The following is a 22,626-nucleotide window of genomic DNA, read 5'->3' on the forward strand; positions in this document are numbered from 1 at the left end:
GCTTGTAAATAATTTTATTTATTCAGTAATGTAAATATTTTCACATTTGAATTCCACATTTCGATAAATAGAAATAATACGTCAAAATCAATATTCGATTCTTGAGATTTATCCGAAAATTACAAACGGAGTTCAAGAATTAATCAACAGTCTTTTAAATAAGAGACCATGTTTTTTATTTCTACTGCAATCTTTAAATTGAATCGATCAGTTTAAATTTCAACTGAGTGAATTAAAAATACACCGGATAAGCGAAGATCGAATATTGATTCGGGCGTTAGTAGACAAGTGACGTAAATACATATGTATATAGGTAAGGGAGAAATGTTTTAGTTGAAATGAAGCATTTGATTGCGGACGGCATGAAATAGCCACGAGTCAGGAAAATCGATATAATGTCGTGAAATTTTGACGAGGCATTCCTTTCAGTTTGACTTAGGCAACTTATGTATTTACAGTACAACATAGCACTCGGACAAAATACATATTTATCTATGTAGATAAATAATTAGGTTACAAAAATACAATTACATTAAGACACTAAAAAGACTAGGCTACATTTTTGTGCTATTAACTAATGCTTATTACTTTCTACTTATTAATAATAATTTAAAGATGAATTTTGGCATTTATTTCAATTATTTAATACATATATTATTCTTCGAAAAGACAAAGTTATTTTTAATCAACCTATTTTTACCTGGTTATTTTTACAAATTAAAAACATTTAGTTAGTAATTGATAAATACAAATTAAATCATTTGTAAAAAAATCAACCCCATTTTATTAAGTTAATATGTCAGAAGTCTATCGAATAGCACCATATGACTAAGCAATATTTAATTTCGTCGTCATCTAAAATTTTATATTTAATACTAGAGATATGAAGAAGAAGATAGAAATAGGAAGTTCTACGTCTACAGGAAATAGAAGAGAGATTAGAAATATATAGAGGAATAGAGTTTAGGATGAAATGACATTGTAAGATTAACCATATGAAAGGGTACATTTTAAGAAGTAAAGAATACAATTTATTTAAAAATCATTTTGAGCATTTTATTTTACTGTAATGTTCTTTACATTCGTATTTTTTGACTAGTTTTTGTACGCGACTTCATCCGCGCTTCATCAAAAAAATCTAGAAATTAATATAGAATATTTATTACTCGGTGTAAGCTTTATAATGGCGAAAGAAAATTTTAATAGTTTTGGTAGTTTTTGAGTTTATTCCTTACATACAAAAATGCAATTTTCTTCTCTTAAAATATTAGTATAAGAGAATGTTGTAAATCATAAATATTTTGTGAAATTTAATTTGATTAATTAATTCATTTACTTACAATATTGTAATAAATTCCACCTCCATAATTAATTTACTAAATATGTCTCTTAATTAAAAACTATTTCATTGCTTAAAAGTAAATATTAATTTAATTAAATTAATCATTCCTTTCAAACACAATTGGTCCTTCACAACACTTAAAAACCTTAACATAAAAATCTATACATTCGTGATAGTTAGTCTTCTTGGACTTTTTGGTCTGTTTAAATTATTCCCCGAACCTCGAACATGAACTTGCACTGAACTATGCATGTCACCCGAGTGCAGACTTGCCGCTCTGGAGGTCCGAGGCGATGGTACGCAGACCCTGAGGTCCACGGCACTGTGTAGGCTTGCCGCGCGCGAGGACCTAGGTGTTGTGTGTGAAAGATCCGCGGGAGTGACAAGCGCGGGGAGATCCGCTGCGGAGCGCGACCTCCGTGGTGGACTTTCCGGGATCAATGCCATGCCGCCACCCACACTGCCCACGAATACAGAGTTCTGGAAAATATCTCAGCATTAATACACTAAAGATAGTGAAAATGAAAGATATTTGTTTGTTTTTAAAAACAAGACAAAACTATAATCCAGCATTGAAGCCAAGCTTCTGGCTGTATGGCAAAGACTTTTGGTTTTAAAATTAGTATAAAGAAACATAAGAAGAAATCATTGACCACGTACCTGTCTGGGTCTATGCGAGAGGTAGGCATAAGGCTGGTAGGAGGTGAAGGAAGGGCCGTAGTCGTATGACATGCAGGCGCGCGACATTGAAGCTCGGTGCTATCGAATAATAAATATAAGAAAAAACTCATAAAAATTAATGGTAGGTTCTTACGTTAAACGTTTTAGAAATTTTAACAATAAAAAAAATATCAAGACTCACATGCGGCGGCACTGAGACCGAGTTTTCAGTGAGGACGCAACTCTGTCGATGTTGTTGCTGGAACTTTGGTTGATACGGCTCCAACATCCTGCGAAACGTGTTTCAATAATATATTTGTTACCGTAAAAGTGAAGAGTAAAATAAAGGTCTAATTTTTTATGTCCCAAAGATTTAATTTTCTTCAGAAGCGACTTTTAAATCTATATTGTAACTTTTTATTTTACACTTCGGATTAGTCGATTACACTTCAGACTAGTCTTTTACACTCAAGACACGTCTTATTATAATCAGTCTTCTCAAATCACAAACATAAATCCATCATTGCTTTCACTTGCGTTCTTAATAAGTGGCTCTAGTATGATTTAATGTACGACGTGCAGGTGACGCACCTGATCTTGCCCCAGCGGTTAAAGAAGAGCGCAATAGCAGCTGCCCAAAGAAGCAGCACGAAGCTCACGATCAGCGCCTCCTCAGCGCGGACCACCACGCCGCCATCTTCTACATACAACAATAACATAGTAGCAAGTAGAGACCTCTAACCTGGGAAAGGCTCGAGTCCCTTAGAATGGGCGTATGACACGTAGCTGATGACGTGTCAAAAGATTACTTTGGGAGGATTTTTAATAACATTGCGCTGTTGTTTTTTGTGATGGTGAAGCTATGGAAATTAAAATTTAACACATTATAATTTATAATAGTTTACAGCGCCATCTATCAGTTTCTATTTGCTAATTGCCAATACCAAATTTATCAAAATGACACAATTTAAGATCAATGGCTTATGACCCAAAGTACACACGAGAACTGATTTTTTAAATTATAAGATTAATAAAGTCATACTGACCGACTTCAAGAAGAGAGAAGTTGCCAGTAGGTGGAGGGGGAGGGGGTGAGTCTGTGGGGTGCAGACGTAGGACGACCTCTGCGGGGGGTCCGCCCGTCGCGCCCGACCACTCTGCAACCGACTTGAAATCTTATACCATGACATTAGTTGCCTTGCGGCAGTCAGCAGCCGGCAGACATACTTTTAACTTCTCACTTTACTTCCGACATAGAATACTACGAGACTTTACGAGAGTTTGGTTCCCACTATATTGGGTTTCTATTCTATGGACTTTAATAAGAATTCTCCGTACATTTTTTTGTTCGAAATAAATTTGGTTTATTGACATATAAATTAATCTTAAGTTTGTGCTAGGAATTAGTCTATTCTTTTGCGATTATTCCCATAAACTACTATTAACCACTTAAATATTCCAATTCAATTAATTTATTCAATAACAAACTTTTTATTTCATATTATGTAAGTTTATGATTTAGATACACATTTAAAAAAATGTTTACACGAGCGTTAATAAATTGTGTATAATTTAATCAGATTAAAGTTTGTTCTCTGAATTATGTGAGCGTCTACAGATAACTGAACAAAAAGGTTAACATTTAACATTCATAACACATAAAATTTGTGTAATAATTATGTGAACAAATTTGTCACGTCTTTATAGAAATCATTCATCGAGTCCCTGGGCCTTTGTTCATAATTTTAATTCCGACCTACTGATTCGTTTACATTTGGCTTCAAATATTTTTGAAGACTTCGTTGAAACGATTTTCACTTCAAAATTAATATAAACTGTAGCTCGAGTCTGCGATTATGATAAAACTAAGTGATCTTAAAAATACAACGGGTTTATGTGCAGTACTGAAATATTTTTGGAAATAAACTTGTTACGTGCATTAAAAGTGAAAATAATTAAAAATAACGCCAAACGATTTTTTTGTCGTATTTCAATTAGTTAGGTATTAATAACATATTGATTTTAACATGAAAATAAATGATTATTTAATTTTTTTGTACGTATGTACCTACTAATAATATAAAAATGTTGTAACTACTGATTACAACATAATTTCATATAATTTAACGCGAGTTTCCACTACTGAATTTGTATAGAAACATATTATCAGCTGTTACGGCAGTGTTGACGCAAGCTAACTGCAACTGATTGCTTCTTTACCACTCTCACCAGCGGAGACGCGTGACGTGGCAGCAGGGGGCGAGGGGGGCGAGGCCACTTCTTTCTTCTGCGACGTCCTGTCCAGCTCTGGCTGAGCTGTGCTGTCTCGTGCTACATCTGAAACAAATGTTGTCTTAAAAGGAAAAATAAACATAAAAGATTATTCAATATTAGTAAGCATTACTCCTTAACTTAAACATTAATTCCAAAACAAGAAATAATTTCAAGACAATATTACCTCGGCACCGTATTGAACACATACAAATAGCGGTTTCAGAAATAAACTTCAATCGCAAATGTCAATACAATTTACTTTTCCATCATAAAATTGTACAATTACTGTCAGCTTTCACTCAAAATTAACTGAAAAACTAAAAGGTTACCTTAAATTATCTACAGTTCAAACAAAAGGGCAATTCTAACTGACCGCCTTTGATGAACTATTCAAACATTTAAACCGGTCACAGACGTTAGGTTTTGTAAACAGATTTACAGTTACAAACACATTAAAACATAATATGTGGTATACATATTAAATCTACAACTATAAACAAACGTTTTTGAATAAAAACAAGTTATGTGAACTATGAAAGAGTATTACTGTCGGTAATGTAAGGTATAACGTGTGTTGCCACCATAAGGGGTGTCAGTCAAACAGTTTGAAGGTTTACTTTAATAACACATAATGTATCGTCAAACTTCGCCTATACCTTTAATTCCATTAAACGGTTAATAAGTAATGTGCTTATGTAACAGTTTTTGTTGTTAGGAGTATAAAGTTACGAACATATAGTAATATGTATTTGACATTAAATTGTGTCGCATCATTTGTACAAACATATTTTGGCATCAGAAATTGATTTAAACTTTTTTTAAAAATAAATATTTCTCCTAAGTGACGTTGGTAACATGCAGGCGGCCAAAAAGATTGAGGTTTTTAAAATCTTGAGCTCCGAAACCAAGTGAGATAAGGCCAGGGAGATTTAGCTATCTTTGTGACCTCAATTTTGGTAAGAACAGAACTACTGCGGAAAAAAGGTGGTATAATTTGTTATATTTACTTCTGTATAGAAGACACTATTTTAGTGATCGTCTATTAATATGATTTATACATAACATTAGTTCGTAAGTGTCCGTGACCTTCACCACAAATAATACATTGCCTCATTTTGGATTTTAAATATAGTAACACATGGGGGTGCGGCGGGCGGGGAAAACACATTTGGTCAATTCCCATAGAGACGCTCCGACAATATCAATATTCTTTTTGGGTAGTAACTATTTAAATAATTGGTACGATTTTAATTAACTAAATAACTAAGACTGGATAACTTATATTTCAAGTTTAAGACATGTTTTAAGAATGAAATAGATAACATAAGTGTACAAATATAATTAAATTTTATCTTAATTTATAAAACGATATACATACGTTTTAATTGTAAAGCATAGTATAAACATTTGTGTAGGCGAAGTTTTTCCAATGAATCGTGTACAGGCGTGGTCGATACTACCGATGTTATCAATTTCTATCAAATAACTTTTTAATAAAGACTTGCGTTATACAGATTAATTGTCACCAATTATTGTTAATAGTTGATTGTAATCAACGTGATTATTTTATACACGTGATAGTGAATAGATAGATTGTGTTTTTATTTTAAATTTTTAATACTTTCCTGAAACATTATCATAGCCTAATTAAATTCTAATAAGTATGTTTCAATATTTAAGTTTTTAACGATTATCCACACATAACATAAAGCCGTTGTTTTGTTATTTTACTATTATGTTTGCTAATATTTCTGGGATTCAGTACAATTAAAGATGAATTGTATTTTGTAGGGACGTTTATATTTGCGACGGAGATTAATAGGGAATAAGTCTCTGGTTAATCAGAAGAGGTCCCAGGGTCGTGACCTCAAAATCATTCTGATCGAACGACGAAGACTAGTCGCGTATCGATGGCGGGTTCAATTAATGAAGAAACAATTTAATAAATTATCGAATTAAATAAAAAATGAGACACCGATATTTATATCAATTTTAAGTTAAATTATACAATTAATTTAACTTAAGGAAGTGTTTACGTAATTTGTGCTTATTAAAAAAAACATGTCACGTTACACTGTGGTTATTAAGTACAATTATGTAATACGTTATTAATATCCGTGTATTACACAGCTAACCATGTTATTGATCATATCGAGTGAGAAGCAATCTCTCTAGGTCTCGAGGGATGCTCTCGCCTCATACAATTTATATAAAATGATTTACAATCCAATTACTTTGTACTCTACATTAATTATTATGCTTGTTATAATATAATCCACGACTGCAATCTATTGTAATAGTTCTAAATTATCTTTCCGTGAGTTTCCACTGCACATAAATGTAGAACAACATTTTGTTATGCGCGTCTTTTCTATATAATAACATAAATAAACAGTAAAAAAGATCAAAGTAGCAATATTTACAGAGTTAGAGATGAATGTTTCATTTATAATAGTAGAAGTCTTGATGTTATTGTTTTTATTACGAAATGACTGTGTTATTTTAAAAATCGATAAATAATGTGGACGTTGGAATCTCAATTGACTTCCTCGCGCCGGAAGTAACTCGATTGCGTTGATGTTAAATACAGCGAGCACTCTGTCACTTCAGAATCTATACAAATAATATAAATTATGATTTTTCTTTCCTTATTGTTTTTATGTTCTTATTTGTTTGAATCAATTACACATATATTTACTTTGTTACAGTTTGAAGTTGTAAAATGTTGTTTCAATAAAAAAAAAAAAACTTTTCATGTAAAGTTGTCAATGCAATTCACTATTTAAAAGATTATGCTATGACATTAATAGAGTTTCTTTAACAAAAAATTGTAGACAGTAAATTGCTACCAACATCAATCTACCTTTATTCAGATTTTGAGAAGATTGAATCTAAGTAATAAATACAATTGTTAGCTTGATTTCAAAATAATTAATTAATAAAACTGTAGTCTCTTGTGATATAATAATTGCGTAATTATACTATATAGTCGAAATAAAATTCACTGGCGAGCCCGAACGTAAAATAAATCAATAGTCTCTAACTGAATCTAGACAGACGATAAGGTTTGTCGTGGGTTTTCACAGGCGAATACACATTGTCATCCCGCTCATTTTCTTTAAAGAAAAAAGATACAAGAATATGTTTCCCTACTAATTCTGTCAATGGAAAAGCATGACTCATTTTAGTAGGAATATAGAATGAATAATTTTGAAGTAATAACTTCTTTACAATTGTAATATTTTTATTTTAAAAGTCAAAACTATGCATAAAAATGCGGCCGTTTCTTTCATAATCAATATCCTCGCACTAAAGACCTTTGCAAAGTTTACGTGATTTACTTATTACTTCACAAAGATTGGCGTTTTTGTTACTTTGAGCATGCGATTACAGAAACAAGCAGTATAAGTGTGATTAGCGGCTTATATAAGTATTTGCCGTTGTTTGTTAACTACGAGGTAGGCACGCGATGCGGTGGCTGTCTCCGTGCTCATTAGGGTTGTCAAAATCAATAAGTAAACAGTCAAACGGTGACAAAACGGACGATGATCAGTGCTTTATCAACCCTTGACTTCTGGAAAAAGGAATTACAGGGACAAAAAGAGTCAACTTTGACTTTGGTGTCTTTACACCAATGTCGAATCTGAAGTGCGAATATGTACCTTACGAACTCGATGCAGCCCTTGTACTGACCTAAGTTTAATTTCACGTGCAAACATTGATACAAAGTTTTTAATACTTTGCAAAGTTTTTTGACTTAGTGGTTGACGGGTCCGTAATCGTTGAAGATTCGTAATATTTTAATGTTAAAAGGAGGAAAATATGCGGAGTTTCCCTTGAACTATTTTACTATGTTTGTCGCACGGTGCCCATTACATTAGGTAACTAAATCAAATGCACGCAAGAAAAATCATGAGTCATTTTCAAGTTGGGTCTGATTGGAGCGTGCAAGTGAGAGTACGGAACAAGCGATAGAGAGGTACGACCGGCCTATTATCACATAAAATGATCACCCGTAAACCGACTTTTTTTTTATGCAACAACTCTTTGCTAGGAAGAGGAGAATTTTAATGGAACGAATAATAAGGAATGTGTTTCGAAGACATTATAATAAAAAAATAATATCTTGAAAATAAATTATCGGCCTGAAGTAATATGTATCGACATTATTGTGACAAAGTATCTCTATCTCACAAACTCCAAGTTAATTACATTCGGCCACAAATGAATTCCAGGGACAGCTATCTTCTGAATTTGTATTATTTGTATATATTGTTTACGTAAATATAAGATATCCAAAAATCGAATCATATGACCAAGTACTTTATATATATAGAAGATTCTAGCAAAGTAACAATTGATTAAAAAGAAAACGTTACAGTGTTCTTACCAATTTGTCGTTTTGCTCTGATCTTGATTTGCTTTTGTCCTGAGCTTCTTTCCTCTTTTCTTCTGGTCCAATACGCTGCCCTGTCTGAGAAAAAAAATGTTTGTAATGACATCTCAGCAACTATGTTTAATAACTTAATTTCTTACCCAAGTTGCAATTACCTCTTTTAATATAAATAAAAATATAAAAACCAAAAGCTTCCTTAAATCGTTTTCAAATGTTTCGAATGCCTTAACATAAATCCTTCAAGAATCCATTAAGCTAAAATCAGCCATTAAAACGAAACCACAAATGTTAAATAGAAGCAATAGATCGAAGAAATTTACGATAGAATTAGGTCGTTATCTATGATAACGTTCAATTTATATCAATACAATTGACCTTTGCTCAAAATAAAGCATTTCCTTCGTATTCTTTAATATATCAAAACACAATACGGCACCAGATGCTGAACCGATTCACGTTTAATAAAGAAAGCCTTAAAGGGAATATTACACGCTAAGAATAACGCCATTGTTAGCGTTTTACTCTTTTTTGGTCTAATTTGAAACCCTCGTAACATAATGATTTTTTATGTTATATAATACTTTAACTTGAATACTTAAATTCATCTTGCTAATATTATAAATGCGAAAGTTTAGATATATGGATGGATAAATGAATGGATGTCGATGATGGAGTCGCGGGCGACAGCTAGTAATTTCATAATACAAACTTTGATTATTATTACAAGTTAAACAATCTTTTTTTTAAGCTAATCCTCAGAAATGTGAAGTTATTACTTTAACATAATTAATAATAAAACATATATCAATAAGAAAGTGCATAGCGTTGCGAGCAAACAGCGAGATTAATTAAGTTTGCGAGAGTTATATTAATCCACGGTAACTCTCAAGTTATCTACACTTTCATGAAAGGTTAAAACTACGTATAATAACTTTATGAGAACCTGGTGTTATCTGTTCATAAAAGTTTATTTTTTATAAACTTGAAATACTATAAAGGTGGTGTTTTGTTTCCGTTGAATTAGTTTTTCTTTTTAAATAATATTTTTTAATAAATAATTGTTCTTAGTGTAAACAAGCGTGAAACAATCTTGAAATTGAAATGAATATTATTCTCACATGTAAATTCTAATAATTTGCTTATTCTGTAGACGATATTTAGTCTTTTATCATTTGGTTAAATAAATCCTAAGTTCTTAGACTATTTTCTTCGTAGAATGGATCATCCATACCTCTTGTTACTTACAAAACTTGAAGAAACTTATTTATCTTATTCAATTTAAATATATTTCGTAAAACCTGTGAAGTTAGTTTCGTATAACGTAGAAGTAGAGGGCGTTGACACGTAGCCAAGTTAATATAAGCGAGTGTTCGGCTCGCCTTTGCCTTTGATGTTGCTTTCACGTGAATTCTCCAAGTTAATAATCTCTATGGTACACTACATAGGGTAATTGTTTTATTTTAATTCAGTCAACCTCACTTCTATATGTACTATCTTTTTTTATTACAAGCAGTCTTGTTTTATTTCTTCCAGTTAGACCGCTTTACAAAATAGTTAGCTGCTATGTGAAAGTAGTGTCCAATAGTACAAAATTATTTGTTTAACCATCATATCTTTAGTGAATTTTAACTCTATTTCTTAATAATTGCTGCACAAATTCTTCTTATTGTACGAGTATACTTCCAAGGATTATGGAGATAATAAAAGTAGATTTATAATCGATTTCAGTACAATTATCTGAACAATTCTATAAAGCTTTGATCATTAAATACCGCGGACGCGTCTGTCTCGACATTATTGTGTGGATCGGAGCACAATAACTACCAACGTTATTTATTTTATAACTAGAAAATTCTACAAATAGTTCTACAATGGTAAATTAATCGAAATTATTTTTGTTTTAGGTTTCCAATATTACTTAAGGATCGCTTGAGCTTTTACCAAAAGATAGTATTAGTAGGTTTTTAGCTAACTTTATGGAAACTTGAATAAAGTTTAGCAAATGATAAATCTATATATATAAAAGAAAGTCGTGTTAGTTACACTATTTATAACTCAAGAACGGCTGAATCGATTTGACTGAAAATTGGTGGGCAGGTAGCTTAGAACCAGGAAACGGATATAGGATAATTTTTACCCCTTTTCTATTTTTTATTCCGCGCGGACGGAGTCGCGGGTAAAAGCTAGTTTTTTATATACACTGGTGCAATCTAAAATTAGGAATGAACTGAAACGAGACATTTGTGTAATGTTGATAGGGGCGTTCCATTAAGCGCGGCCATTAGACAATATGAACACTGTTTTAGGTCATCTTAGGTGCGGTCACAAATTATACATAATAATAAATTAGTAAAAGACACCTCTCTAAAATCAAATCTTTAAAAAGAATGTGCATTTAAAATTATTTTTCAGAAATATTAAACATAACCTAATAAAGTAGCCAGTAAAATTCGAGTAGCTTACGATACTAGCTTTAAGCATACTTAATATTATATAGAACATATTTAGTCGTCGTGAACAAGATTATCATATCAGTTTCCGACTTAATAACTTAAAACGAGCTTTCCTGTGCTTGCTATCTTACGGTGCAATCAAATTTTACATAAATTTCATGCTAATGCATGATGGAAAGAGAAAGAGGATTTATGAGGGGGTTTAGGAAAGATATATAACTTCTCTTGACGTCCTTTCCTCTGTCAATTGAAAGTATGTAACGCGTCCTAACTTCTTAAATTATTACAGAATATCTATGGACAGTGGTCACCTTCACTATTTTTACGATATCAGGTGGTCGCTTGCGCGTTTACTGCTTCCAAATATATAACAAAAAAACTTGAGAGGTGTCAAGGGACACCCGGATGGAACGAAGTTCCTTTCTATTAATTAGTGAAGGAGCCAATGTTTATTCTATGAATAAAAGTACGTTTTATTACTATGAATTTTCGTTATATATTGTCACGTCGCTGCCATGGTGAAGTAGCGCTCATTCGTCGTTAACATACTTACTATAGCAAAAAGTGTCGTGACAACTTTTCGTAAGAATTTTTTCCGTCCAGCCCCTTTCACAACGCGCGATAAGGAACTTCGTTCTAAAAACTAACAAATAAAAAGAAAACTTAACTGTTTGTAGTATTAATAAAAACGAATTGTAAGTATCATATAAATTACGTACCTCGTTTGCTTTTCAGGTCGTCCTCAAGAAATGCGACATAATTCTAAAACTGTGGCAGTGTAACGTAGTGGCTGTTATGTTAAATGTCAAACGTAGAAAAAATACCAACGAAAAATAGAACTCTTTTTTTGTAAATGTTTTTATTCTAAACTAGCTTTTACCCGCGACTCCGTCCGCGCGGAATGAAAAATAGAAAACGGAGTAAAAATTATCCTATGTCCATTTCCTGGTTCTAAGCTACCTGCCCACCAATTTTCAGTCAAATCGATTCAGCCGTTCTTGAGTTATAAATAGTGTAACTAACACGACTTTCTTTTATATATAGATAGGCCAAGATTGCGATAGTCCTTCTATACTCGTTTGTCATATGAATTAACTTTAAATAGTAAAAGCAATCATAACTGAAGAAAATTATTAATTATTAAAATAAGTTTTTTTCTACGTGTTTTAAACATTTACTCGTAAGTGTGAGAATCATTATGATGAAATCGTAATACTCGATCATAATTTTTTTTTTACAAGAAAATGTTTAATAAACTTTACCGCGGTGAAATCTTCCTATAAAAGTAGTGACATTTGGTCGTGATCATTTATACTCAAGATTATTTTAAATTTAAAAATGTTGCGTCCGTTTGTCTGCGTCGACTTCTCAAATTGTGGCGACAGATGAAGCCTTCTAAAAACTTGAACAAAAACTGTCGAGAAAGTTTTTATTTATGCGAGCCGCTTAATGCGAAATTCTTAAAACGTGCGAGATATTTTTTGTACTCAAAGTAAAAGCTATTCTTTTCTATTTATTACAATTCTCTTGATTATTCTTACGTCTTAAAGAATTAGGAATACGGATTAACAATACTTGAAAACTTTTATTTTGTGAAGATACATTCAATGTAAGTTATTCAGTGAATCCGATTAAAATACGCAAAATAATTTAAGTATCACCTTCCTTCCTTCTAGAAAGTTTTCTATGGTTTCAGTCATCACTAAATTGTGTAGGAAAAGACAAATAATTTTTTTTTTCTCTCTTTTATCCAACAATCAAACGTCTACGAATTATCATCATTAGTCAAAAATACGTCATCACTGAGAGGCGACTATGCCATAGTCAACCACGCTAGGGTTTCATAACACAACACACGCCACGCCTACCAAGTGCGGATTATATCTATAAGTATATATATGTAAATTTAACAACACATTGAATTATGGCGGGACTCGAACCCGGGACTTGCAAATTACTAGTCAAGTGCTTAACCCATGAGCTTATAAATGTTACTTCTAATTTAATTATGGTTACTTCTGATTTTGCCTTGTTTAGGAAAACAACTAGCAACAACCGTTCATATACTACACCTCTTACCATTGATCTCTGAACTATTAACAGTATTTTGTTAAAATTATTAAATCGTTAAAGTCAATGTCCAATGTTTATGTCACAGGCAATATTTCGTTATCTATTCAGGTTAATTGAGTTGGTTGTATCAGGGCCGCTAAATCTTTTTGAATATGTCGACTCAGCTTAATTAGATACTGTGTAAACGCCTCTATATTTGAATCGCTTTAAATCGGGTTTCAGCCAAATTTTAAAGCGCGTTAATTAATTAAGAACGGTTTAACTCACGTGTGATCGTGCGGTGACGGCACCGACTAGTTTCGAACCCGTCAGAGGTTCTTGAGGATCTTCAATGCGAGACGCGAAGCGACCGCGAAGTCCTAAAAATGCCACACACACTCGCCCTGAAGATGGACCTCCGACGGGTCCGAAACTAGTCGGTGCCGTCACCGGACAATCACACGTGAGTTAAGCCGTTCTTAATTAATTAATTATTATGTCAAACGAAAGTTTAAGCAATTTAATTAAAGCGCGTTATTTAAACGTAAGTAATAAGTAAACAAAATATATAAGAGAGTCGGAAAACGACAAGGATTTCCTACCTCGACGATAACTATCGCGTTTACCTCCTATGTAAAATGCATTCTGTATTATATACTCTTCTATCATGAAACTTTATTAGCGAGGCTGATATTTTTGTTATTTACTTATAACTTATAAACCGCATTTTACTTATGTGCTTATCTAAATGCGTCAGTCTGCATTTCGTCATTCTAAATTAATCACTCGTTCACTTTTTCACTTGAAATAAGTGAATTTTTAAAACTAAATACAGCAGTAAAAAGTTTTAAGCTTACAGCTTTCAACCGAGAGCTTAAATTACTTAAGTCTCGCGCGTCTTCATTACTTAAAGCAAGCCTTTGTCCCCGGATTTATCAGCTGCACCTTACTTGTGACGAAGTTTGTGGCAAAGTGCTATGCAATTAGACGTCTTTTGTACAGTGAAAGAACTAATAAAGAAGAGAGAAAAAAAAAAACAGTATAGTAGTAGCAGCTACTAGCAGCTAGTATCAAAAAAATCTTCTTATTTTAGTATACTTTACAATCGTTTTTTATCGCCCTTTTCCACTCACAAACATCTGTATTTGTTATGTTAAAATTAAGTGTTAGTTAAAAATTATTTATAAATAATAATTTTTTTACCAAGATATCTAAAAACAGTAACTTTTAATATAACTTAAATTTTCAGACTTGTAATTTGTAAAACGTATTCAAAGTCCTAAATAAATAATGGTTAAAAGTGGCAATTATGAATTTTACTTTGATTTAATTAGAAATTGATTGAACAATTGTATTAACCGACAAATCTATCTTGGTCCTCAAGAAAGAAGATATAACCTTGATATCGAGGTCGTATGATTGTGGAAGGATATTGTGAAGGGCAGGAAATTTCAACGCCGTTTTAGAAGTAAGCACTTATCCCTATTTGTTAACCTTCGTGTAACATTAAAGGAGAGTAAAGGTCGGGAGAAAATTATATACCGGAGTCTTCCGTTTATGTAGAAATGTTCTGCATAAAATGATGACATTTTTATACTTTATAATTTTTTTAATATATTTTCTACATACGCTGAGTATTCCACGATCGTTTTTTAAAGAGGAAACTTGAAATAAACTTAAAATTAACAATTTCATACTGGCATTCAAAAATATGAAAGCTATAAAAATCTGGTAAAACGACACGAACATATCGTGATCCGCGACATTCGTGGCGTTTTCCTTCAATAAGGACGAACTCCAAAGCAAGTATGATATTTTATTCAAATCGAATCGATCGTTCGTTCTACGACTATAGATTTGCTACGAAGTCATTAACATTGTATCAAGCTTATATCACTACAAATGTAGACATCACATGATTTTTGATTTATGACACCAAAATTTATTTTAAAAACACATTTAAAATGTACTAACGAAACAATATAGTTCAAAGAAGATTTTTACGAATAACTGTCATACTTACTACGTCATCATAAGACTGTGTCACTCCACTGCTGAACATAGGCCTTCCCAATACCTTCCACATTCAATACATAATCTAATAAAATTCCATATTAAATCAATAATATGTCTATTGGTACCGAAATTTTCTTAGCAATGTGTTAAAATTCTGAAGCGGCTTGTAATTAGGAACATTGAAGAACTTAATTAAAACTTACTCCTTCAAGTTACGTTGTCGGAAAAGACGTATGGCTTTCTAAAGGAAAAGGAACATTTCTTAACTATGCCAGCATTTATACGACTTTTATAATTACAATCGTTATGCTTTATCCTTTCAAATTTCTCGATGAATACGAAATTTGAGGGACAATTTATAAAAACTTGAAATAACAGTTTCTGAACAAATTTAAATTTCAATAGATCCAAAGGTTTATAAATTAGAATAGAATCCGACGCGTAGCCAATACTATTAGACTAGATGCATAGTAATAAAAGATGTTATCTCTACTTTTTGCCCAAGTGGCTTGTAAGTTCATTACGTTGTGCATATTATAAGCAATACCGGCTATTTAAAAAACCCTAATGACACCGCTTTTCGTGCGTGACAGCGTGACAGAGTGACAGTTAATTGAACATGTCACGTGGAGGAAGTCTTGCAAAGACACTTTCATTTTTGTTTTTTACTTATTTGTCTGTAGACATACGTTATTATTAAACGAATCTAGTAATACTGTACGAGTAGATAAGTATTAAGGTAAAATGTTTGCTCAATTTAACATAAGGAAGTAGAATTAATATAATTGATGTTTCTGAAGAAAAAATTGTGAGAAAACTATAAAAGATAGATATATGCTATCGCGGACTTTTATCTAGCACATTTAAAGAGCTACAATTCGCCATACATCATTTTTATGTAGGTCCTATAGTTTAGCCTACGTAAGCGCTGAAAGAAAAAATGTCCCTAATTTTCGCAACAAATTTTGAAGCTATATTCAAAATCTACTAGTCTTCTAGATATTAAAAAAAAAAAATGGGACCCATCTGCAAGCACTACCTTTCGATTAAAATATTTTTCATCAAAATCGGACCACCAGGGGCGGAGTTTCGCGGTAACACACATAAAAAAAAAACAGTCGAATTGATAACCTCCTTCTTTTTGAAGTCGGCTAATAACGTGTATTAGAGCGTTATGGTTCATATTTCTCATTTGTTTTGTAATACTGCGGACGTTTGTTTCGGTTTGTATTCAATATGAAGCCTTTAAACAACATGTGCTACTTTTTGCGCGCCTTAAGTACAGTTAGTAAATCTTAGTAAATTTTTTATAAATTTATTTATGTCCTTTATTTTGAATCCTTTTATTTTTCTTGATGACTTGTATTCATATTATCAAATGTCAATTTTATATTGATGAGGGCATCTAAATAAAAAATAAAGTATTCAATGTTACTTATCCTACATTGAATTTTTAACAAGTACTTTCTTCATCATCAAATTTTTCAAGAAGTCTTAGATATTGCTACGTAGCCTCCTTAAGTACATTTATCACTTACCAGCATATTCAATCGATTTTGTTTGCGATTCCTTCTTAAATAGCTGCATTAGTTCCAAAGTATTTCCGAATAAATTATTTCAAGTATGCCCCATGCAAAATAACTTTGGATATTCCATCACCAATTAAAACTAAATTAAAAAAAACTGTTTCTAAGTCATTTAAGTTCACTTTTATAATATTGAAAATTATTATTTCATTGGAAGTTTACTTGGAAACTTTGCATGAAGTACAACTACGTACGTATACGTAGTAAGTTCGTAGGGCGCGCTCGCGAGAGGCGTGCGTCTACAGGCCTCTACGGCGTAGCACTGACTACTGTGGTAGGAAAACACACTTACCACGAGTACTTAAGTACAGAATCAAAGTGGATATAAATAGATGATTTAAGAGTCTTCATATATTTAACAAATGTATATGGAGCTTGTACAATACAAATAAATATTTTTGTATGTAAACATTACGTAGGCGAGGCTACAACAAGAAAAATATCGCAGATATAGTAACAACCCGAACTTTTAATAATCACATAAAATAAAAATTATTCAAAGATTATATATACTATACTTAATATAGTAATAATTTTATTGTAACATGCAATATTCAAAAAGGAAACTTTACGGAAATTAGTCTAAAACTTAATCCGACCCTAACTGAGTAATTATGGACCCTTAGTTTGGCATAAATACGAAAGATACATAAGGTTTGTATAATGAAATAATTTAAGTATAAAACGTGCAATGTCAGGACACGTCGCTGGTATATAAATTATACTTGTAATATTTACAATTTGTATTTAATTATGCGTTTTTTTATTTCGGGTCATCTAATTATTTTGTTGTCCAACGGCTCTGCTTTTACTGCTCTCATGTTCGTCAAGCACCAGAAACAAAATAAGCATTGTTGGTGCCTCTGATGTTTAAGTCCACTTGACGCTCTTCTGTTTTGTTACATACTTTCCTATTTTTATATTTTTATTTACGACATAAAAGTGATTTAGAGTCATTTTTGTAACATTAGTTATTTTTAATAACATCTGAATTATATAATGTTAATACATAAGAATAGGCATAGTGTATTTGGGCATATGTTTCCAGAACGTTAACTAAAGATGAACTCCATTTGCTGCCTTAGCGAATCAGCAGTTTTGCGAACCACATGCGAATTAATTGTTTAGAAGAATAATTCTGTCCGTAAGCAGTTTTAGATAACGAAGTTCTAATGGATACCCTGATAAGAAGTAGTTAAGAAAAAGGCAACTGTTACAAATTTTTCCAATGAAGTATCTAATAAAAAGTTATGGAGTAATTCAAATAATTAGGAAGTCTTATAAACTACAATTAAATAGAATTACATTCTTTTAATAAAGAAAACAATATCTTCTAAAGTTATTTCACAACACAAACCAGTATTGTTAGAAGGAAAGGATAATAAAAAGAGAAAAAAGGTATAAAAGGATGCAACCTGTAGTATCTGCCTTTTTCAAACTCAGAAGAAAAAATCTTGAATGAAACAAAAAACCTTATACTTATTTTTAAAATGAAAAAATCAGTATTTGGCACCACCTGATGTTATGTGATGGGGCCGAAAGATGATAAACCTGTAGTAAATGCTTATCCAGTCTTTTCTTAATTATTATTTTTTTCCGTCAGACCTGGTTTAGTAATGCTGAACGAGAGAAATTAAGACTACTCAATTAGTTCTAATTTCTAGCGATTGTACACAAGGTCAGATGCTGTGTTTCACATCTGTTCTCTATCAGCTAGTTGTCTTGATTATGAACAGAGCGCATTAACATTTTCATTAATCAACTTGACATAAAACAAACAAGTGAAATGTAATTGTCTTCCAAATGTAGCCTTGGTTCAGTACTAATACGTAAGCACAACGACGACAATTATTTGATATTTTGTATTATTTAGATAACTTAAGATAACAAGGACGACATTTTTGAGAGATCAGAATCATGAACAATATTTGCCATACGTAGTGATTTGTTATATACATTAATATTTATGTAATTAGGAGTAAGATCATTACTATATAATTAATGTAAGAGATTAGTGGCACGTCATAAACATACCAAAGTAAGTGCTGTAATTCTCAGATAATATCGTAATTGTTTGAGATTCATCTTTTGTAATGAGTAACATTTTATTAGATTATTTTATTATTATATTATTCAAGGGATTTTATTTCATCTTTCTTTAAGCAAAGAAAAATAAATATATAGAAATTTCATACATCCTCAATGAGAACATATATTTTTTAAATGCTAGTACTTTTAAGTAAGAACCTATAAAGCTAACATTATTGTATATACATATGTGAAATAAGTAAATACTTGAGTATATTTATGCTCGGGTCAAAAAGTATTTGGAAGGTACGTTAATAATGCATTAAGGCAGTGCCGTGGACATTGTCGTAATACCGTCTTTAAAGTATAGGCTTTCAAATACATTTGCGGCGAACAATTCGACATACCCGGCTTATGAACTACTTATGTTAAAAGAAGGTTTAGAACATAAGAGTGTATATAATTAGATATCTTAGATTACTGTTAATTAACAGCAAATTTGTAGAGTAATAGGAATTTCTTATTTGACCTAAAAAGGGTCAATAATCTTAGTCATATTATAAATGTGAACCTACGTCGTTGTTTAATTTGTCACGCAAACGAACGATTTATTTTAAAATCATACGCCCAGTAACCGAGCAAGCGAATGTTACCACACGATTATTACGTAAGGCGCTTTTTATGACCGGTATGAACACGCCGCAATGTTGATCGACAAATGATAATACATTAAAGACATTAGGCTTTTGTTATTTCCATCCATCCATCCATCATCAGCCCACTATACGTCCCCGCTGAGGGGCTCGGTGCCTAACCTAAGTGAGAGGTGACAAGGTCATAGTCAACCACGCTGGCCCAGTGCGGGTCGGTTGACTGTTTGTTAGTTGCCTCTTGGTAATAAAACAATAAAAAAAGCCAGTTCACCGTTCTAATAGTACCATATAATGCAAATTTCATAATGTTAATATAACTAATCAATTCGATAACGGAAATTTTGTATTTTATTCATTATTTACTTCGTTTTTTTATTATTTTTATAAATTTAATATGTTTTCGCATTCATTTCCGGTGTACCCAAAATGTATAGGCATATAAAGAGTGAAGAATAATCACAGGATACGGTTGCTTTATTAACTTTATTTATATAAACAGATATATATTTATAGAGATGGTTATGATGGTTATCTGGTTTAAGTCAACGTATTGCACAACTACCAGTTTAAATAAATATAAAAATTTTATGGGAAAGCTGCTAATAATCTTATGACCAATGTTCGTCCATATATAATGTTACAGCAAGTGCATTCACAAATGAGGCAGTAGATATTCAAGAGGCGAGATCTCTGACAATTAATGTGCCACATTGTAACGCATGTGAAGTGACTTAGGGTTGTGGACATCGTGTATCGTGTGTGTAGATAACATAACTTATCCATCACACAAGTTATAAACCTTGAATTTGAGAATAAATTCATATAAATACGAGTATTTTATAAATTTGTTTTTATATAAATAATGAAGAATATTCTGCATCAAAGTATTGTTAAGATTTAATAATCAATCTAGATATAAAATTTTACACAAATTGTAGCACAACATCACCTAAATCGTGGTGAACTTTACGGGCTACGACAAAATTCAATTTTGGAAAAATCTTTTGTTAACTGTTCAATAGAATTTTAAAACTGCAGAATGCCAGAGTTTGAGCAAATTAAATTTATTCCTCTCAATACTATTGTTCGTTTTAAATTGAATACCTTTGTCAAAGTAAAAACTGACAGATAAAAAATACATTCAAAATGTTCATAAGTAAAGCAAAATTCCTATATTAAGATTCGATCGCTTTTATTATTTTATAGTCCAGTCATTTAAGCTTAAATTAGGTAGGAATCTCGGAATTCGAGATACCCAGCTGTAAGTCTGTAAATACTTGTATATTGACACCCTAAAAGTTGTCTCAAAACCTACATATGGTAGGGTGTAAGCAACTATTAAATGTCAAGGTCAAAGGTCACAGAAATCGGTTTTTTGCGCTTTTTTGGAAATATCTTATTTCCTATGGGTTTTTTGCTATTTGTATTTTTAGAAAGAATTTTGATTAGTCAAAATTGTAGAATACAAAATTCTCTACAAATTTTGTTTAAATTTTTTTTTATACGGTGAACCGTTTTCGAGATAGAGGGCGGAGAGCGCGCGGTCACAGCATCACTTCAGGTCAACCAGTGCCTCCGGTCGAAAACGCGCCATATATAGTTGATGAACTATCGATAATACATATGGTAATATGTAGGTTTTGAGACAACTTTTAGGGTGTCAATATACAAGTATTTACAGACTTACAGCTGGGTATCTCGAATTCCGAGGTGAACTTACTATAATGACTGGACTATTATAAAAAATTACTTGAAGTAGAGTAATCTAATAACAATATTTAGAATGTAATATCAAACAACAGGGTGTTATTTATCACGCATTTGACATGTCACTGTTTACAGAACCTACAATGACAATGAACTTGTAGCTTTTAGTAATTGAAAACGGGGTGTGTTTGAACTAGACAAATATAAATTAGAATATAATGCTCTTACATTTGTAAAGTGTTTTTAAACACGTAAAAATTACAAAAACGTAGTCTATTGCCTAAATGATTTAAAATTTGTAATATTATTAGATATTTCGATTTTCGAATTTGTTGATAATGAGATTTCTTTTATGCTGATGTATTATTGATAGGAATATGAAAAAAAAAATCCTATACTTTATGTTTAGGTTTAAGTTTAAATGTATTTTTTTGGAATTTATATCTATACTAATACTTAAAAAGGAAAGATTTGATTGTTTGTCTGTTTGCATTGAATAGGCCCCGAAACTATTGAATTGATTTGAAAAATTATTTCTTTGAAAGACTTTGAGATGGTGATACGCTCGCTTCTTGAAGGACCCTAAGTCGTAGCGGTTTGGAAATACCGCCGAGGGCAGACATTTCCACGATGCGGTTGTGAAAGGTAGAAACTTTTCGAATTCATCAAATTTTTTGTAAAACGAAAATTTTACTTTAGTTTTGTACTCGCAAAATTGTTTCGTATTTTTTTATGTTCAGATAGTTTCGGACTTTTAGGATTATTTCCATACATGTTATTTTCTTTTCTTTAAATTAAAATAATTGATATAATAGTTTAACTAAATATGCGACATATATATTTGCCGTCTTTACAACCGTGCTAAGACGATACGTTACGTACGTCTTGAACTGTAAGTCCAGAGGCACTAAAATAAATATCAGTTTAACAGCGCCGTAACTAGAGGTCTCTGTTTTTATTGTCACGTCAACTGTCATGTGTTGCCTTGCCTGCAGTCACAGACGGCTTTTATCAGGAAGCATTAAATAAATAGGTCACTAGGATACGATTTCAACAAACATGTTCTTGTCCGATTATCTGAGTTATAAATCCTCGAACAAAAAGAAAATTTGGGTAGTGATTTTAAGACGGAAGAGTATTTTACTTAGGCGGCTTAAGACTACTTCAAAAAATCAATTAATATCTAATATACATATTCAAGATTGTTAAAAATAGCCGACATACACGGACTGTTTTAGTCGTAATCCGTAGCTTTAAGGGAGCGAGCGGCGTACAGCAGACAGCTTTTTCTTTTCCAAGGAAAGAGCAAAAAAGCAGCGTGTATTCGGTCCTAAATAAAATTAATACGGGACAATATAATCTGTATCGTTATTTTCTTCATGAAATTCATAAATATTATATTTTGAATGTATTTAGAATACAGAATACATTATTAATATAAAGCCATTCAGTTCCTAAG

The 22,626-nt window shown here is 31.8% G+C and overlaps 1 protein-coding gene across 1 annotated transcript; it reads right to left on the minus strand.

Moving 5' to 3' along the window:
- Positions 1-1,501: 1,501 nt before the first annotated feature.
- On the minus strand, positions 1,502-2,721 carry LOC106709216. The gene is made up of 4 exons (XM_014500965.2): positions 2,594-2,721; positions 2,205-2,292; positions 2,003-2,101; positions 1,502-1,822 (listed from the first exon to the last, which is right to left on the minus strand). The coding sequence occupies exons 1-4, from the start codon at positions 2,719-2,721 to the stop codon at positions 1,502-1,504; spliced, it is 636 nt and encodes a 211-aa protein (XP_014356451.2).
- Between the last annotated feature and the right edge of the window lie 19,905 nt (positions 2,722-22,626).

This window comes from Papilio machaon, chromosome 13 (assembly GCF_912999745.1).
Source record: "Papilio machaon chromosome 13, ilPapMach1.1, whole genome shotgun sequence".
Taxonomy (NCBI): domain Eukaryota; kingdom Metazoa; phylum Arthropoda; class Insecta; order Lepidoptera; family Papilionidae; genus Papilio; species Papilio machaon.

What these genes read in the sequence shown, in the direction of transcription:
- LOC106709216 (XM_014500965.2), bottom strand. Translation starts at nt 2,721, where the DNA reads ATGTTATTGTTGTATGTAGAAGATGGCGGCGTGGTGGTCCGCGCTGAG. An exon ending in AACCGCTGGGGCAAGATCAG is followed by an intron (nt 2,293 to 2,593) that starts GTGCGTCACCTG and finishes CACGTTTCGCAG; the next exon opens with GATGTTGGAGCCGTATCAAC. An exon ending in TCTCGCATAGACCCAGACAG is followed by an intron (nt 1,823 to 2,002) that starts GTACGTGGTCAA and finishes GATATTTTCCAG; the next exon opens with AACTCTGTATTCGTGGGCAG.